Below are 20847 nucleotides of genomic sequence, written 5' to 3' on the forward strand. Positions count from 1 at the left end.
CACTTCCAAGAATCTAGTCTACTGCATTCGCTGCTCACAAAGTGGTCTCCTCTACATTGGGGAAACGAAGCATAGACTTGGTAACCGCTTCGCAGAACATCTACGTTCTGCTTGCAAAAAGACCCCGAACTACCTGTTGCCTGCCACTTCAATGCACCACCCTGCTCCCTGGCCAACACCTCTGTCTCTGGCTTGCTACAGAGTTTCAGTGAATCCCAACGCAAGCTGGAGGAACAACACCTCATTTTCCGCTTGGGGACCCTACAGCCCTCCGAACTCAATATTGACTTCAATAATTTTAGGGTCTAAACTCTCCCATGTCCCAGCCCCACACCCCACACACCAGGCCTTGTTACCACATAGCCTGCCACTACACACCCACTGTTGTTAGTCACTGACAGTCCCTATTAACAACTACTCACCCTCCCAGCCTGATCGTTAGCAACTCCTTTGTCTGTCCAACTGTCTTTCTCTCTCTTTGGGCTCTATCCTATCGTTTACTCCTTACCCCACCCACCTCCCTATTTTCTGCATATAAACTGACATTTTCCCAGCCACCATCAGTTCCGAGGAAGGGTCACCAGACCCGAAACGTTAACTCTGTTTTCTCCTCCACAGATGCTGCCAGACCTGCTGAGCTTTTCCGGCAACTTTGTTTTTGTTGTTGAAGCATAAAGTCTAGATCTCTAAAAATTTATACCATCATGAAATCTGCAAGGTTTATTAAACTATCTATACATTTCACAGGCTTTTGGACTCTCAAACATGTAAATTTCACAATTTGTGTTTCTACGTAAATAGTTTTTAAACTATATCTATATGTTTTCCACTCTTAGTGCATTTAGTTTTACAGGGTTAAAAAAATGGGAAATGGCGTGTTACTGTTTTAAGAGGAGAGTATCCATTGAGTCAAGAACCAGAATGACACCATTGGACCAGCTGCCATAAGGAGTTCATGTGGCAGCATGGTAGGCTGAAATGTGTAAATATGCTGTTCTGTAACTGCAAGTTATCACGTTGTGTGTTAAACAAATCAGCTTGAGATTTCCAAGTACTTTGAATCTACACTACTTACCTTTCAGATGAAAGAACTAATTCTGAGTTAAGGAACACAATACAAGAATATTACAATGTACATAACATGATAACATGGTATCAAAACAACATTAGCTGCAGTTTGGGTGCTACTATCAGCCTAGTTCCTTGGGCACTGAAGATAAATTTTAAAAAACAGGTCAGGGTATCTCGACCTAATCCCTGTCCAGTGTACAACATGTGATAATAGGCAAGATGAATAAATTTGGTTGAAAGGCACTTCTCAGTGAAATAGTGTAGTTTATACATAAATAAAGACCACTGCAGAAAAAAAAAATGAGTAAGTTGCCATCACAATCAGAACTGTTCTGTAATAAGAAATAACACCTTCATGTAAAGGAAGAAAACTGGAATTAAATTACAGAAATAAAAATTGGACAATATGTTCATGATTCAAAGTTTACAAACACTCACAGCATAGAGAAGAACATTTTGAAAGGAACAACTTGAGTTGATGTTGTGATCAAGATGAGAGGAGTGCATTGTCTCTCTAGTTTTACTACTCTATTGGCCATAATTTAAATGCAACGTTTTGCCCATTTCACCAAATAGCCAACTGTCTCTGGCATCTCTCAGCAAACACAGATTGCTCAGGAAACACAGTACCAATGGGACTGTCAGATTTCACACTGAATTCACCATAAAAGTGCATTAAAAATAGGAGACACAAGCAGGACAGCCTATTCCTTAGCAGGCTTTCCCTGCTGCAAATCCAAAACCATCCAAAAGCCTGCAAAACTGTTCAAACAGAACAGCCCTGAAAGCTAGTCATCAAAACAACCACGAGTTTTCCTTGGAGAGAGTTCAAACAACCAAAATTATCAATTATCTGGAATCATTTTTAAAGAGCAGAACCAGTACGTGTATCTCCACAGTCTTTCACACTCAAGTCCACAAAAAAATAATTTTCACCCTTTTTGTGGAGGACCCTGATTGTTAAACATCTACTGGATAAACCTAAATCCTGATGGCAAGCAGTGGTATTAAAATAAGGTCAGTTAATCTGCTAAAAAGTTGGAAAATGAACAAAAGGGGGTTTTACTAGAATACACAATGTTATATTGACAACTTGGGAGCTGTTAATCAAGTATTTGAAGAACACGGTAAACCACTTAACAATGAACCGTCTCGTAGCATGATCTCAGCAGGCATCGATTTACATTTGTCTTTATCCAGTGTTATTATATTTCTGAATTTCATATTATCTGCAAACTTTTAAAATCATAGCGTCATTAATTGTAGGTTATTAATTAAAAGGATCAAATAGTCACATCAAAAGGAACACAACTATATGCTTGCTTCCAATCTGAGAAATTATTCATCACTACAGTCTATTCCTTTGACAATTTTGTGTCCACGCCACTATTATTTCTTTAGTGCCCCTGGTTTTAGTTTTGCTAAAATATTTGTCGTATGGCCTTTTTCAAAGTACATATGCCTAACATCAACTGCATTGCATTCATCATTTTCTTCTCTTCTTATTAGTGCAGAGGACCAAGGAAATAGGAAATATCATAGTTGAAACGTGTTGCTCCACAAATCTACTTCAAAAATATAACTCAAAACAAAACAAAAATTGACTGATCGTTCCTGAATTAATTAACATTGTAGCTTTGTCAGTGAAGTGCCAGCTGTCATAGGCTTTTGGCCCACCGTCATTTTACTTTTGGTCTTCTCAGGTTATTAATTCCAATCAAAGCATAACATGTACTAAAATTTTTACCCATCCATGATAAAGTGATGGAAATTTGTAATTTCATAGTACAGAAATCAGTTTAAAACAGATGATGTCAACATATAATGCTGAATGTCTGATGGGTATTGGATTTGCAAATAAAGAAAATAAAGAAAAGGATTTGCATTTGTATCCTAAAGTATTTTACTATGAGTAACTTTCGAGTGTGGTCACTGTTGTACTGGAAGGTAAGTGGAAGCCAATTTGTGAAGAGCAAAGTCCCTATACAACAATGCTTAAATACTTGATTAAATAATTTATTTTAGCAGGGCATCAATTACAGGAGAACTTCCATGCTTCTCTTTCAATTCTGAATATGCCAATAGGAACTCACTCAGATTTACACACCAAGAATACAGCACTCCCCAGGTATTACACCGAAATATCTCTAGCATGGATTATGTGCTCATGTCTTTGGAGACTACAACACATATTAGCTAGCTAAGATTGGTAATTTAAATAACTAAAATACATCAGTTGAAAAAAACTGATGCGGACGTTTATATAGATTTGAATAACATTGTTACCATAATAATCAGTTTTAAAAATTGTCTATTATTTTGGAATAATTTTGATCTTACTCATCAGAAAAACTGTCATCACACTGCAATCCAGTTGTAACAGCATTATCCACTGAACATCAGCAATTAAGCTGTAGACAACAAATTTATTTATAGCATACTGTTTTCACAAATTTCCTTACGTGTAGGTAATCTGTGACAAAACATTGACATAAGGTTGATGAAACTTTTTTTCTGGATCTTGTAGTTCTAAAGGTGGTATGTCTCTGGAATACCCTGGACAGAAGTAACCCTAGAATAAATATATTATATGTTAGTTCATCATACAAGCTGACATGGCAATTCTTCTTCACATTTCAATAGCATACAAAGTATTTGAATTATTTATAATAATGTATTGTGGAACCATGAATAGTCAAAGAATACTCATGCCATGATATCAATTATACAAGGATATACTATCATGACAGAAACATTCTGACAAAATGGGTTCTCTTCTCCCCTCCTTAGCCAAGCTTACTGAAATAAGCTTGTAAAATGTTTTCTCATGAGGAAAAGTGATGTTATGTAATGCATACATGTGAAAGTTATTTGTTAATAACTTCATGCAAGGGAGAAATTAAAATTTTGCTCTGCTTAATTGGGTTAGTTGTACAATACAATGTGCAAGGAAGAGCAGTCATGTGGCTGAGACAAAAATAAGGCAATATTTATGGCTTTTATGATCCAAATGAATGTAAACTTCAACTAATAACTGTGAAAATGTGGAGTTAAAAGAGTTTACTCAAAACGCCACTATGCAAGGTATTGGATAACCTGTTGGTACTTGAAGTCAATAAAGCATTGGGACTATGAGATGCATCCAGGAATATTAAAGCATGTGACAGTGGAAGCTACAGAGGCATTGGCAATTAAATTTTAATGTTATAATGTTTAATATGCAGCTGTGGATGTGCAGAATTGGAGAAACGCCAACATTATGCCCTTGTTGAAGCAAGGGTATAAAGCTAAGTCTATCATTTACAAACCAGTCAGTTTAACTTCTGTGGTGAAAAAACTTGTAGAAACAATTATTGAGATAGAATTAATTAGTCTTGGAAGACTCAGCAGATTTGATAAGGGAAAATCATTTAAAGTTTTGGCAAAGATCTGTAGCTTGGGTTGTGGGTGAGGAAAATCATGTCTAACTTACTCGAGTTTTTATTTGAAGAGGCAACAGAGAGAATTGATGACTTTTGTGGCAAATTATAGGTCATGGAATAAAAGGGACAGCAGCAATGGGATACAAAGTTGGCTAAGGGATAGATAGGAAACAAAGAATAATGGTTAATGGGTATTATTTTAGACTGAAAGAAGGTTTGTAGTGCTGCTCCCCAGTGGTCTATACGGAGATCCTTTGCTTTTCCTGATTTACATTGCATATGTATACTTATTTATTATATATTTTATATAATAATCTAGATGTTGATGTGAAGGGGACAATTTCAAAATTTACAGATGGCAAAGCTTTGGACAGTTGTAAACCGAGGGCAGTGTATTTCTTCAAAAAGGCATTAACATGCAGGTGGTTTGGACAGACGGGTGGCAAATGAAATTCAACATGAAGTGTGAGATGATGCACTTTGGTACAAAATACATGAAGAGACAACATAAAACAAAAGAGTAAGTAATGCTCAAGTGGTATTATCAGTAGGGCTATTAATTCAGAGACCCTGGTAACAATCTGGGGACTTGGGTTCAAATCCCATCATGGCAGTTGGTGAAATTTGAATTCAATTAAAAATCTGGAATTAGGAGTCTAATGGTGACCATGAAACTAATGTCGATTGTCAAGAAAAACCCATCTCGTTCATTAATGTTCTTCAGGGAAAGAAATCTGCCATCCTTACCTAGTCTGGTCTACATGTGACCACACATCTCATGAATAAATAAAAGTATTCCTCTGAAGGGTGTATAGAAGCACAGAGCAGAGTCATCTGGAAGTAGGCGTACATCAAGGTGACAGACCAGATTGAAACAGCTGTTGGTAAAGTGTTCTAGGCTTCATATACAGGGGCATGAAATATAAGAGCAGGGAATCAATAATAAACCTAAGACACTGGTTAGTTCAGAGCTGGAGTACTGTGTACACACTATATGGAGGATGTTAACACATTGGACAAAGAGCAGAAGAAATTTATAAGAATGGTTCTCGAGTTGAAACACTTCAGTTATGAGGACCAACTGGAGAACATGAGACTGTCTTCCTTTAAGAGGAAGAGGAGAAGACTAAGAGGAGATTTGTTATATGTTTTCAAAATTATGATGCTTCTGAGCTGAGTAGATAGGGAGAAACTGTTTCCACTTGTGAATGGTTTGAGAACCAAAGGACACAGTTTTAATATGCTTTGCAAAAGAAATAAGTACAAGACAAGGAAAAAGAAAATCACACAGTAAGTGGTTAGGAATTGGAATGCACTGCCTGGAAGTGTGGTGGAAGCTGGTGGGTTAACGCTGATCAAAGGAAAAAATGAGTTTTCAACAAATCTTACACAGTTATGAGAATTTGTTTTAAATGCCAAAATAATGAAAAACATCATTATTCATCATTACTGTCAAGAACTTAAATGGCATATCTTCTCATATCAGTAATTAGCATGGAATGTCTAATAGGCAACAAAGCTCAGCTAGACATGTAATAAAGATCCGATGCAACAATATATCTCAGTGCACAGTCAAAACTGCAACCTTATAACATCAATACGATGGCCCAATCCTTCCAGCCTCTGGACTGTTGGAGACTGGACGTACAATGGAAGTTGCTAGTCAAGTCCCTGTGGAGGTTCTGATGCATGAACTTAAGTTGGCATTGCCCAGGAAGTTTAAAATTCTGATGGGATGAGTGCAAATGGCTTGGGACAGATGCACGTGTTTTACCTCCAATAACTACATAGAAAATATTTCACAGATTAAACTTGATCTAACACTTACACAACTCAATAGTCTAATTAACCCATCCCTCCAATCAGAACTTATGAAATACTCCCAAACCAATCGGGCCCCCAGCTCAAATATTCCACATGACTGGTGCCTACCATCACGCACACCCCAGCAAGCCAACTACACCCATGACTACTCAAAACATCCCAATAACCAATCCCTATTACCATCTCCATGAATTAGATCCGACCACACATACCCAACTTAATTATTATCCCATCCAACCCAAACCAACTACCAACATCTCCACTGTACTTTCCTCCTCTCCACCCCTACAAATGAGGGACACATTTCCTCTGCAATCAGACTACTCATCTTGATCACATGACTACTCATTCCCCAGCACTGCAATTACCCCTCCCACCAACTGGCTCAACCACCCCACTAGCCCCATTCTACCATACCAGACTACATTCACCCAACCAGACCAAACTATCCTACCCCCAACCACCACAACGCATCCACTTCACCTATTAATTCAGTAACTTGCCTACTCATATTCAAAGACTGAATTTTTAAACTCACCTAAGTGTGATAGATAGGTTGTTAAAAGGGGGCAATTTCATTTCTTCCCCATATTGTATTTCGCTCTCAAGGAATTCCACAATGGACCCTCTGTTGAGCATTTCTGTGACAGACACAATTGGAAGAGTGCGAAAAAAGGCATAGCTGTGGTGAGTTGGGATAATCATCGTGCACAGCAGCAATATAGGGCTTGCGGAACAGTGGTACATTTAGCGCTATATGAAGAGGCCTGGATTCAAACCCAACCTGCTTGTATAATGACATGAAATTACGCACAGCAGCAATATAGGGCTCTTGTAGCAGTGGTGATGACCCTACCTTTGAATCAGAAGGCCCTGGTTCCACCTCCTCCAGTGGCATGTCATAACATCGCTGAACAGATTGCACTTTGCTGCTGACCAGCATTTAATTCAAGCCACTGTTTTTTCATTCCTACACCACCCATGGTGCAATCAAATATTACCAGTCTAGAAGCAACTGGTGTCAAATTAGGAGTAGTTTTAAAACCACGTCCAAGAGACTGGATGTACTAACCCAAGAATTTCATGAAAGAGAACACACTTTTTAAAAATTCCACATTAAGAAGCAATTTTTTTTTGTTTTGAATTGTATTTAAGGACTTACCTTTTTAAAAAATACGCCAAGTTCCAGAATGAGAAAGGATCCATAGATTGTTACCAGGGTACAGACAAGGAGGAAAGTCAAATCACTCGTGATGAACTTTTGGGAATATAGCTGATATATTTTAAATATGTTAATGCTAAAGGCGGCAGGCCAGTGAAAGATAAAGAGTACCAAAAACAAGGGTGCATTTGCACTTTCAGCAACGTCATAGTAGATGATTGAAAGAACACTAGAGGCTAGTTGTGCTGCATCTGGTATATAAATAAATGGTCTGTCAAACATTGAGTATAATTGTGACAAAATGCCATCTGCTAAACAACAGGCTGATATGAAAATATAGAAGAATGTTAATATCCATCGAACGTTGTGCCATGGAAAATGGATCCAGCCTCTCAAGCCACTATCAATATGAAATGTTGTAACGGATCTCCGTCTGCATTTAATCACAATAAGGCCAACAATAGAGCAAACTACAAAACCCAGATGTACAAGGAAGTTCACACTTTCAGTGAAACAGATTTCTTCGATGAAAGACACTTCGTTTGGTTTAAGGCTATCATTTTTGTTGGCAAGGCCACAGAACTCAATGAAAGCATCTTCCATCCTGATTACTTCCTTTCCGTAACCATTAATTGCAATCGTTGTATTGTAGTTTCTCCTTTCAAGTAACTTAGATTAATCTATGAAAAGAAGAAGAAATTGGTTAATTGACTGAATATTGGTACACATTTCATTTTCTTTTTAATTAAAAAAGTTGTGTAATATTTTTATTTACGTCAAAAGGGTCCAATAGTGAACTCATTTTCTTGAATTAAGTTGCTCATTTTGATTCTTGGTCATTTATATCCCTTAATGAGGTTTGTGGTTGGACAGCCAGTTAGTAGAGTCACCAGTCATTACCAAAAACTAAAGTTAAGTGAGGTTTTAAACAGGAACTGGGTCAATTGTTAATTGCATTTCTATGAATTCTTACCATGAAAAAAACCTGATGTGACGTATACCCTCTCAAAACTAGATGTATGAAACTTAGACAATGAAGATCTTAGGACCTTTCACAATATATTTTCATTAATCAACGGACAGAATCTCTGTGATGATTACTCATTTTTTCATCTTTGTTCTTTCCTTATATGACTCAGTATTTAATGTTCACGGTTACACAAGATGAAAAGTTCTAACTACAAAGCTTTTAGCTAGAACTGAAAGCTGCAGAATTTGAAATGCCAGAAAATGCACAATTTAGTGTAGGCGTTTTAAAGAACATGTTAATTGATTCTGGATTAGGAAACAAATAAACTATAATTAAAATAGAGCAATGAGAGCATCTGGGGTGCTTAGCTCTTTGTAATAAAAACAAAGTGCTGGAGAAACTGAGCAGGTCTAGCTGCATCTTTGCTGAGGGAAAGAAAGTTAATGTCAGGTCCAACGTGACTTTTTTGGAGCCCCAAATAATATAATGCCAAAGAAGAGTCATATTGGACTTGAAACATTAATCTGTTTCTCTTTCTACAGATGCTGCTAGGACTTCTCTAGCACTTTATTTATTCTCAGATTTCCAGCATCTACAATATTTTGCTTTATCAGAGATGCTAGGCCTGCTCCGACACCCACTATCTCAGTTTGGTTTGCCAACTGTCGAGTTAAATTTATGAATGATGAAAATCTTAAGGTAGTATGTACAGAAGTGGTTTCAGACAGAAACTATACAACAGACATTAACTGGAACAAAGGAAATACTAGCATTCATACGGTAATTGAATTTAAGCAGCAGATACAGACATCTAGTTTATATGTCACAACAACATTTTCCAAAAGGAAAGTGGTTTATGGTCAGTAACAGAGCTGAAGGACTTCAATGATCTTGTGAACAAAATGCACAAATTTCAATGCCTCATCAGTTTGATACTGGATTTCCAAACTGCTTGTTGCAAGCTCCACTGCATTATAGAACACAGATTTTAGGATCACAAACTCCAAGACAACAATGGTAGTTGTAGAGCATAGAATGACATTTGACTGCTGCAAGGCCCCTTTAAAATTTCTGGATTTTTTCTGTCACTTAATTTACTGTTATCCAAAGCCCAATCGCTGCTACAGCCATAGACCATTAACAGGTGGGCCGTCATTTTTCAGAGCAGAGCAAACGAGGCAGTTTGAAACTCCCCTCCCCAATTTTCTGAAACTCCAAGGAATTAAAATAGTGTCACTTTTGGAAGCACTCATATAGATGGTATCATATATATTTTTGTGGTACAGGGCTAACTACCAGTTCATCTTCATTACAGTTAGGCAGCAATAGCCAAAGGTGATGAGTAGGAATGCTTATCAAGTGACATTAGTTTTTAATTGTTCAGGATGGTAACATGCTAATGCTTTGCAATGGCCTACACATTCAGATTGCCATATTACTCAGGATTGAGGGAAACTTTGCCTTGGCTGTTCACACCTCAGTGAAGTGCAGATCTGTGCTTTCCAGGTCTAGCAGGGAAGCATGTCAGAGCATCAGAGTGAACATGGAGAAAGGGTGTATGGAAATGAGGGCCCGACTCAAAGCACAAACTCCTGGAAGACGTGGCTGACACAAGATGAAGTCACTATGGCAGCCCCATAGGAATCTTGCATGGATAAGCACGATGATGATTTTTCAGCGGCTGTAGACTAATTGAACCTTTGGTATAGAATGCTAAATACTCAGTTAGATATTCCCAGGCGATGAGTGTACAAATGGGTGATCTTTAACTCTCTGGGGCAGTGGAAATCTAGGTACAGCAACAAATCTGAGGGCTTTCTTGTGGCCTCAGTGGTAAACATAGAACATAGAACATTACAGCGCAGTACAGGCCCTTCGGCCCTCGATGTTGCGCTGACCTGTGAAACCAATCTGAAGCCCATCTAACCTACACTATTCTATTATCATCCATATGTTTATCGAATGACCATTTAAATGCCCTTAAAGTTGACGAGTCTACTATTTTTGCAGGCAAGGCATTCGACACCCTTACTCCTCTCTGAGTTAAGAACCTACCTCTGACATCTGTCCTATATCTATCACCCCTCAATTTAAAGCTATGTCCCCTCGTGCTAGCCATCACCATCCGAGGAAAAAGGCTCCCACTGTCCACCCTATCTAATCCTCTGATCATCTTGTATGTCTCTATCAAGTCACCTCTTAACCTTCTTCTCTCTAACGAAAACAGCCTCAAGACCCTCAGCCTTTCCTCATAAGACCTTCCCTCCATACCAGGCAACATCCTGGTAAATCTCCTCTGCACCCTTTCCAATGCTTCCACATCCTTCCTATAATGCGGTGACCAGAACTGTACGCAATACTCCAAGTGCGGCCGCACCAGAGTTTTGTACAGCTGCAACATGACCTCATGGCTCCGAAACTCAATCCCTCTACCAATAAAACCTAACATACTGTATGCCTTCTTAACAACGCTATCAACCTGGGTGGCAACTTTCAGTGATCTATGCACATGGACATCGAGATCTCTCTGCTCATCCACACTACCAAGAATCTTACCGTTAGCCCAGTACTCTGTATTCCTGTTACTCCTTCCAAAGTGAATCACCTCACACTTTTCCGCATTAAACTCCATTTGCCACCTCTCAGCCCAGCTCTGCAGCTTATCTATGTCCCTCTGTAACCTGCAACATCCTTCCGCACTATCCACAACTCCACCGACTTTGGTGTCATCCGCAAATTTACTAACCCATCCTTCTACGCCCTCATCCAGGTCATTTATAAAAATGACAAACAGCAGTGGCCCCAAAACAGATCTTTGAGGTACACCACTAGTAACTGAACTCCAGGATGAACATTTCCCATCAACCACCACCCTCTGTCTTCTTACAGCTAGCCAATTTCTGATCCAAACCACTAAGTCACCCCCAATCCCATGCCTCCGTATTTTCTGCAATAGCCTACCATGGGGAACCTTATCAAACGCTTTACTGAAATCCCTATACACCACATCAACCGCTTTACCCTCATCCACCTGTTTGGTCACCTTCTCAAAGAACTAAAGTGCATACAAGTACCAGCGTTGGTAAAGACATCATCCATTACCAGTGAGATGCACCAAAGGGCATATATGGGCAAGAAGAGATTCACGGATATCACGAGCTGATCCTTGGAAGGAGCAGATAATGAATAAATTAAGACTGTGGTGGCCTTCAATGCCACAGGCAACGCATAACTACCTGGTCCACTTGAAAAGGGACTTACTTCTAAAGGAAGGAAAATACCCAATCGACAAGGTCTGGTCCTTCTGTGGCAATGGGGATTCCATCATTTCATTTAAGTTAAACCTCGCTATTATGGGTTTTAGTTTCCCATGAGCTGGAGCTCTGTGCTCATCCCCTGCCTGTGGGCTGGTAGTAGCTAAGAAGGATGCTGTTGGCGGAGCTTTTGGTTTAGGTTTGTTCAAAGGACCAAGGTGCCAGCTGCTGTGACTGCTGACAGTTGGAAGTGCAAATTGAAGGCAAAAATTTTCAAGGTGGCAAAAATGGCTTAAACTGAAAATCATTTCCGAAGTAGTGAAACTGTAGCCCTGTATCTGAAAACTTTTCAACACGCAAGGAAGCAACTCAACACCATATTTAAAGCATTTCCCACTTGTTAATTGTTTAGCCCCTCAATGCACACTGAGTTAATGTCAGAATTGAAACTGCAATTTAAATGTATTTAAATATCAGACTTGCTTGTCCCACAGATGTTCTCAAAATGCTCAAAAATCCATTTGGATTAAAGAAAGAAGTGGCCAAGTTTCTACTAGCTTCTTGATAGTGGCAATTCTTCATGCTTTAATCCTACGTCCATAAAAAACTCCATCACCTTGGCTGATTAAAATTCTCCCCCAGTCCAAAATGGGAAACAGTTAACCAGTGCATCTCTCAAAGCAAGTGCTGTACTTTGTATAGCTGTTACAAAATGTATGTCAGTACTTAATATTTCCTCATCTTCAATTACAGGATTAAAATGCTCCATTTACACAATTCAATACACTATTTTAAACTACCATTTATTCAAATTACAGATAACCAGGGACTTTCCTTAATTCAATCTATCCTAGGACACTAAAACTAAATCTCAAAGTTTCCCCATCTTTGCAATTCACTTGCAGGAAATAATTTCAGAAACAAAGTGCAATCCCTTACAGTAAATAGTGAAACTGTAAAGCATCCGGTAGATTAGGAACATGCCTATGCATGTTCTTTGTTAAACATTGCATTGTTCAAACATCTATGTGTTCACAGTTGTCAATTAAATACTTTGCCAGCTGAACACAGATTGCATTTAAGATTATCAATTAAACAACGAAAACTGTTCAGGTGACATATCATGGATTCTGGCCTAAGCACAGAGAGGCTTTTACATTTCCTGAGGAAAAAAGTAATTGAAAACCAACATTTCTCTCTATCCGATAGCAGTCCTGATGAAGGGTGTACACCCGAAACGTCGACTTTCTTGCTCCTCTGATGCTGCCTGACCTGCTATGTTCCTCTTGCTCCACTCTGTATTGACACTGATTTCTCTTTTTGCATTAGTTTCAAGAAAAATAACCAGGAAATTATAGACCAGTTATCAATGGCCCTGCCAGGTGGAAATTGAGAAATTCAGAAAATGTCTTTTCAAATACATTTCAGCACATGTATTTATTTAGATCACAAGCTCACTTCAATTTTTTTTTTAAAAATCCCTCTTTTATACATTAAGTTCGCTGTTATAGAATTGCTTCATTCGCCAAACTCAAAACTGACACAGGTCAAATGATGGTCAGATCTTGTTTGAGTTCTGAAAGTATCTGAGCTGCTGATGAAAATTAATTGAAAAACTGACCAGTTAGTACTCTTTTCAAGAAGATCGTTGTCATCTAGTTTATATTTCCAGAAGGTACACTTGAAAACCAGATCAGTAATAATGTTGAAATATGTGTCTGATCCAAGGAAGGAGGCTTATTGCATACATATCTTGCATAGCAGGATTTTTTTTTAAAAAGTAGTAAAGTTCTAGGGTAGTCAAGATTAATGATATTTAAATCCAAAGTCTGTTGAAATACTGACATTTCATGGAAGTAGCATCAATGTAGTGACACTGTGATAGTGGTCTCAAAGCTCTTGACAACTTAATGAGTCTGCTGAACATCTCAGACTGACTTCAACAGTCTTTATATAGCAAGGATTGCTCAGAACACAGACAGAATTATACTTGAACAAGCATCACACACATCATGTGGATAGTTACACCCATGAGTTAGTCAATTGCCACCCGGTGAGAAAATTGCCAGCTAACTGCAGCTTAAGTTAGAAAACATCTTTTAAAACAGCTATTAAATTCGTATTTATATTTTAGAATTACAGCAAAATGATTCACAATAGCAGTAAATTACCATATAATTTCAAAAGTATAAACAAGACCTGGTGAATCACACTTGCACTTAACAGCAAGTGGGTTGCAGTGTTTGCAGAATGGTCACCTGATACACATGCCCGAATGCAGTCAAAGGAACCGAAAGTCAAGCAGGAGTGTATGATGGGTACCTGACTTGCAACTATTATTCTGCTGCCCACTTTGAAAGTCTTGGCAATCGTGTCTTTTATTAAGTTGCATTTTGTGCTACATCCCTTAGAGGAAAGAAGTGGATTGGAGACTTTTTTTTGAAAGAATGTTAAATGGTATCTTGATGACAACATTAGGTCATATTTTCTGATTCAGTATGTGGATGTACCTACTAGAGAAGGTGTGAAACTTGACCTATTCTTGGGAAATAAGGTAGGGCAGGTGACTGAAGGGTCAGTGGGGGAGCACTTTGGAGCCAGTGATCATAATTCTATTAGTTTTAAAACAGATGGAAAAGGATAGACCAAAATCTAAAAGTTAAAGTTCTAAATTGGAAGGCGGCCAATTTTGACAGTATTAGGCAAGAACTTTCAAAAGTTGATTGGGAGCGAATGTTCACGGGTAAAGGGACAGCTGGAAAATGTAAAGCCTTCAAAAATGAGATAACGAGAGTCTAGAGACAATAGGTTCCTGTTAGGAAGGGCAAGGCTGGTAGATGTAGGCAATGCTGGACGGCTAGAGAAATTGTGGCTTTGGTCAAGCAAAAGAAATAAAGCATATGTCAGGTATAGACAGCAGGGATCGAGTGAATCCTTAGAAGAAGAAAAAGGCAGTAGGATATACTTAAGAGGGAAATCAGGAGGGCAAAAAGAGGACATGCGATAGCTTTGGCAAAGAGGGTTAAGGAGAATCTAAAGGGATTCTACAAATACATTAAGGACAAAAGAGTATCAAGGGAGAGAATAGGGCCCCTTAAAGATCAGCAAGGCTGTTGATGTGTGGAACTGCAAGAGATGGGGGAAGAGACTAAATGAGTATTTTGCATTAGTGTTTACTGTGGAGAATTATATGGAAGACAGAGAACATGGGGAACTAAATAGCAACATCTTGAAAAATGACCATTTTACAGAGGTGGTGGTGCTGGATGTTTTAAAATGCATAAAGGTGGATAAATTCCTGGGACTTGATCGGGTGTACTGTAGAACCCTCTGGAAAGTGGTTGTTGGGCCCCTTGCTGAGATATTTGTATCATTGATAGCCACAGGGGAGGTGCCGGAAGACTGGAGGTTGGCTAACGTGGTGCCACTATTTAAGAAAGGTGGTCAGGAAAGAACAGTGAACTATAGACCAGTGAGCCTGACACCAGTGGTGGGAAAATTATTGGAAGGAATTCTGAGGGACAGAATTTACTTGTATTTGGAAAGGCAAATTAGGGATAGTATCAGGGATTAGGGATAGTAGCAAGGGATAGTTTGAAGTAATGAAGAAGATTGACGAGGACAGAGTGGTGGACATGATCTACATGGACTTCAGTAAGGGCTCGACAGGGTTTGCATGGTAGACTGGTTAACAAGGTTAGATCACATGGAATACATGGAGAACTAGTCGTTTGGAAACAGAACTTGCTCGAACATAGAAGACAAAGGGTGGCAGTGGAGGGTTGCTATTCAGACTGGAGGCCTCTGACCAGTAGTGTGCCATTAGGATTGCTGCTTTGTGTCATTTATATAAATGATTTGGATGTGAATATAGGAGGTATGGCTAGTAAGTTTGTAGATGACACCAAAATTGGAAGGCAGCGGACAGCTATTTTCCCTGGAGCATCAGAGGCTGAGGAGTGACCTTACAGAGGTTTCTAAAATGAGGGGCATGGATAGGGTAAATAGACAAAGTCTTTTCCACAGGTTGGGGGGTGGGGAGTCCAAAACTAGAGGGCATAGGTTTAAGGGGAGAGAGGAAAGATTTAAAAGGGGACCTAAGGGGCAGCTTTTTCACACAGAGGGTGGTGCGTGTATAGAATGAGCTGCCAGAGGAAATGGTGGAGGCTGGTACAACTACAACATTTAAAAGGAATCTGGATGGGTATATGAATTGAAAGGGTTGAAAAGGATATGGGCCAAATGCTAGCAAATGGGACTAGATTTGTTAAGGATAGCTGGTTGGCATGGAGAAGTTGGTCCAAAGGGTCTGTTTCCGTGCTTTGTGACTCTAGAGTCATTGGAATTGCCCTGGGCATTACCTGGTAAGGAGTAAAGGTAAATAAAAAGTGAATTGCAGTGGGATGGGACCTGCTAGTTTGTGCCTAGAAGTTCATAACTCTATCAATTCATTCAAAGAGAAAAGAAACAAGGCCCGCTCTAGATGGAACAGTTGCTTCATCAGCACGACCGTACAATAACCCTGAGGATACAGAACTAATCCCTGAGGAAGGAGGAGGACAACTCAAGAGGGTGCACTGTCCCCTACTTGCTTTGGACCAGGATCGGGTCAAATTCTGACCTAGCAGTGGATTTGTGCACATCAGCCAAATTAGCAGCAGAAACTGGGAATAGCATTGCGCACTTGGAATACCAGCTTTCAAAGGCTGTGACATTCCAGGCCTCAAACTTTCAGAGGAATGTGGGAGACTGGGATAATGTCACATGCCAGACTGACAGTAAGCCTCTGGAGTTATCTGTAACACGGTAAATGCTGGAGGTGAATACAGTGGTACCTGACGGCTATTTGCTACACAGATCACTTGTCTGGATGGAATCTTATACAAGAAAGTTCATAGTCACCATACCTTTTAGCACTACCAGCAATGGATAGCAACCTATGCAGTTTGAATTCTTGTCAACCATCAATCAATATCACTACCGCCATTGATAATCAGTCTAATTTGACACTGGCGTTCACTCAACTGTCGTTTGTGATCAAGGCATCCCCCAGCATAGAATCCCTACATTGTGGAAGCAGGCCATTCAGCCTATCAAGTCCACACTACCCCTCCAAACAGTAGTGCACCCGGACCCAGACTACCCCTGTAACCCTGCATTTCCCATGGCTAATCCACCTAACTTGCACACTCCTGGACACTATGGGCAATTTCCCATGGTCAATCCACCTAACATGCACATCTTTGGACTGTGGGTGGAAACCGGCGCACCCGGAGGAAACTCACGCAGACACGGGGAGAACATGCAAACTCCACACAGATGGTTGCTCAAGGGTGGAATCGAACCCAGGTGCCTGGCACTGTGAGCCAGCAGTGCTATCCACTGAACCATCGTATGCGTCACTATAAAGCGCTTCCAACGGTCTCACATTCTCACAGCCTTCCTACCCCACTGCCGCCACCATCCCAGTTCTCAAGCTTTGGGATCACAGCAATTTTTAAGCCTCAAAATTAAAATGGGTCACAATGGGAAAAGATTTGGGAAGTTGTGTACACTTCGTTCAGGGTAGTATCTTCCCCTAGCACGTAGCTGTCTACTGTCCCTTTGCCGCTCTTTTGGCCATTCAGCATCGTCATGGCACTGTTACTGCTGCTAATAATGGCCAGTAGACACTCTTTCTCCTTCCCTTTGTAAGTGGATAAGCTTCCCAGAGTGGGCCGTTCCTATGGCTTGGAGTGTTGCAGAGAACTCTAAAATTATCTGTCCTCTGTTCAATCCCTCGTCCAAGTGAATTTCTTTGTTCCTTTGATTCATATCAGCAAAACTGACGAATATTTTGACACCGGGCAACTTTATAATGCTCGCTGCAGACTGGCAGTGTTAAATCATGGACAGCTGTGTAGCTGAGTACCTCCATTATTTGATAATTAGCATTGAATGACAGACAGGCTTATGACTCTCCAACTATATCAAACTCAAGTGGAGATTGGTTTAAATCACACACACACACGCACACACTCACAAACATGCACACGCACACAACAGATCACTGGAAAATAAGCAAAAGTGGAAAACATTTCTGACTTTCTAATGTTTTAATGAAGATCTGTAGCTCGGGTTGCGGTTGGAGTTGTTGGTTCGTTCGCTGAGCTGACTGGTTTCCATGCAAACATTTCGTCTCCCTTCTAGGTAACATCATCAGTGCTGTGTAGCCTCTGTTGAAGCACTGTTGTTCTGTCCTGCTCTGAATTTATATAGTCCGGTCTGTCATGACGGGCAGTCTTGCTTCTGGTTTTGTATCGTAGCAGTATGTAGATGGGATCTATTTCAACATGTTTGTTAATTGGATCAGTGGTTGAAAACCAGGCCTCCAGGAATTGTTGTGTTGGTCTTTGTCTTGCTTGTCCTAGTACTGTAATTTTGTCCCAGTCAAATTGATGTCCTTCTATGTCGGAGTGTTCTGAAATGAGGGAGAATCAGTCGTGCCGTTTTGCTGCGAGTTGGTGTTCATGTATCCTGGTGGTGAGTTTCCTACCCATGTGTCCTATGTAGTGTTTCTCCACGAGAATTCCTGGAGGCCTGGCACTCAAACCGGAACTACATGAATAAACATGTAGAGCTGGACCCCATATACCAATCACTAAGAAACAAATCTGGAAGTGATGTTACCCACCTTAGGAGACGGAGACACATAAATAGCAAGTGGAACAGAACACCAACACTTCACGGGAGACACACTGATGATGTTACCTAGTATGGTGACAAAACGTCTGCAAACAAACTTACCAGCTCGGCGAGCAAGTCAACAACCCGAGCTACAAATCTTCTCAAAAACCTTGAGCAACTAAATTGACGCATTTGTGATGAAATACTGGAACTTTTTGCTCTAAATGTTTTTTGTGGAAGAAATTAGCATGTTGTAGAAAGTTCAAAAAAAGTCTGTATCGAAAAGGCAAAAAGACTGTGACAGACAGAACATTAAAAGAAAGTGTCAACTCAAAGTTTTCAAACCCCCCTAGTTCTTAGTAGCTGCTATCTTAGTAAATCCTAATCACATTTTTGCTCTAGTCAGTAAAATAAGTGCATGTCAGCTGAACATTAACAGAAGAATAAAGCCTGCAGCTCAGGAAGACGGTGCAATTTCTGGAGAACTTTAAGCTTTGGACTATGAAATCACTGTTATCTGTCACGTTGACTTGTTTGTCTCTCTCTATAAATATTCTGTAACTCTACATTTCTGCAGGGTCTTTGGTATCTAACCTTTGTTAGCATTGACTCTCCGTGATATCATGAATAAAAAGTTCTCTTTACCTCGAAGTCTGACAGCTGCAGTCCAGTTATTCGCGTATTAGAAGAAATTCTCTAACATTTTTGCATCACACCACATGGAGTATTCATCCAATGAACAAACATGGTGCATCATTTAGATCAATGGCTCTATAACTTATAGAAATAGAGTCATTGAGCACAGAAACAGACCCTTCAGTCCAACATGTCCATGCCAACCAAACTTCCCAAACTAAACTAGTACCACTCGCCTGCATTTGGCCCATATCACGCTAAACCTGTCCTATTCGTGTACCTGTCCAAATGTGTTTTAAATGTTGTGTTGCGAGGTTGGGTAGAGTACTTGTGGATTGGAAGGCAGGAAGTTACAATTTGGTATTTATGAAATGTTAGTGGGGAAAGCATTGTGTGGTCCCTTAAAAAGATGATATGCTTTTTCTATGCTTAGAGATTAAATGGATGTCTGTGAGCAGCAGCTTGAAAGTCTGCAAGTACACAGAGAGCACTCAAATTGAAACATGTGTATTAAAAGGCTGTACAGTTAGCAGGCCAAACAGCAGTTTTTACCAAGACAATGTGTTCTGAAATTAGCCAATCAATCTTAACCAGGCACTTAGATACCAAAGACCAATTAAATTTAAATCTGATGGCTTTGACAAGATAGGACCAATCCTATTGTAAGAAATATTGATGCATCATCAAGGGTATAAAAAAGGGGGCAGTTGGACAAAATAGGAGAGCTGACTGCCATCTGCCAGAGTTAACAGCCCTCAGCTTGCAAGAGAGAATCGCTGCTTCCCACAGTCTCCTCGAAGTCTTAGAGAAAGCACCATCTAAAGAACAAAGGTACCCACAGCACAACTAGTGAATATTTCTGTCTGAAGAATCGATAGAGAAGGTAGAGAGCATTCTGGAAGACACATAACCTGGCTGTAATTTCGAGAGACTAAATTCTACTTTATTTTATATACAAGTGGGACTTGTATGCATTGGAACAGCATTAGAATCTTGTTTTATTCAGGAATAGTTAGTAGTTAGAAGGAGCTTATTTGGTCTGTTAATAATTTAGTTAATTTGTTCACTGTCAGAATGAGATAAATAAATTGTTTCAGAGATAGTAGGAACTGCAGATGCTGGAGAATCTGAGATAACAAGGTGTAGAGCTGGATGAACACAGCAGGCCAAGCAGCATCAGAGGAGCAGGAAGGCTGACGTTTCGGGCCTAGACCCTTCTTCAGAAATGGAGGGGAAGGGGGTTCTGAAATAAATAGGGAGAGAGGGGGAGGCAGATAGAAGATGGATTGAGGAGAAGATAGGTGGAGAGGAGACAGACAGGTCAAAGAGCCGGGGATGGAACCAGTAAAAGTGAGTGTAGGTGGGGAGTTAGGGAGGAGATAGGTCAGTCCAGGGAGGCCGGACAGGTCAAGGGGGCGGGATGAGGTTAGTAGGTAGGAGATGGGGGTGGGGCTTGCAGTGGGAGGAGGGGATAGGTGGGAGGAAGGACAGGTTAGGGAGGCGGGGACCAGCTGGGCTGATTTTGGGATGCGGTAGGGGGAGGGGAGATTTTGAAGCTTGTGAAGTCCGCACTGATACCATTGGGCTGCAGGGATCCCAAGCAGAATATGAGTTTCTGTTCCTGCAACCTTCGCGTAGCATCGTTGTGGCACTGCAGGAGGCCCAGGATGGACATGTCATCTGAGGAATGGGAGGCGGACTTGAAACGGTTTGCGACTGGGAGGTGCAGTTGTTTCGTGCAAAGCGAGCGTAGGTGTTCTGCAAAGCGGTCCCCAAGCCTCCGCTTGGTTTCCCCGATGTAGAGGAGGCCACAACGGGAACAGCGGATGCAGTATACCACAT

At 40.3% G+C, this 20847-nt stretch overlaps 1 protein-coding gene across 1 annotated transcript in view; it reads right to left on the bottom strand.

The window, feature by feature from the left end:
- The window catches only part of LOC109912648 (ATP-binding cassette sub-family C member 8-like), a 152942-nt gene that overhangs the window by 128622 nt on the left and 3473 nt on the right, over positions 1-20847 (bottom strand). The window contains exons 2-3 of the mRNA XM_048595667.1: positions 7480-8159; positions 3534-3643 (exon numbers count right to left, since the gene is read on the bottom strand). Coding sequence (XP_048451624.1) covers positions 3534-3643; positions 7480-8082 — 713 coding nt within the window. The 5' untranslated portion in view covers positions 8083-8159. The remainder of the gene's footprint in view (positions 1-3533; positions 3644-7479; positions 8160-20847) is intronic.

The sequence above is a fragment of the Rhincodon typus genome, chromosome 4 (genome assembly GCF_021869965.1).
Source record: "Rhincodon typus isolate 14 chromosome 4, sRhiTyp1.1, whole genome shotgun sequence".
Classification (NCBI taxonomy): Eukaryota; Metazoa; Chordata; class Chondrichthyes; order Orectolobiformes; family Rhincodontidae; genus Rhincodon; species Rhincodon typus.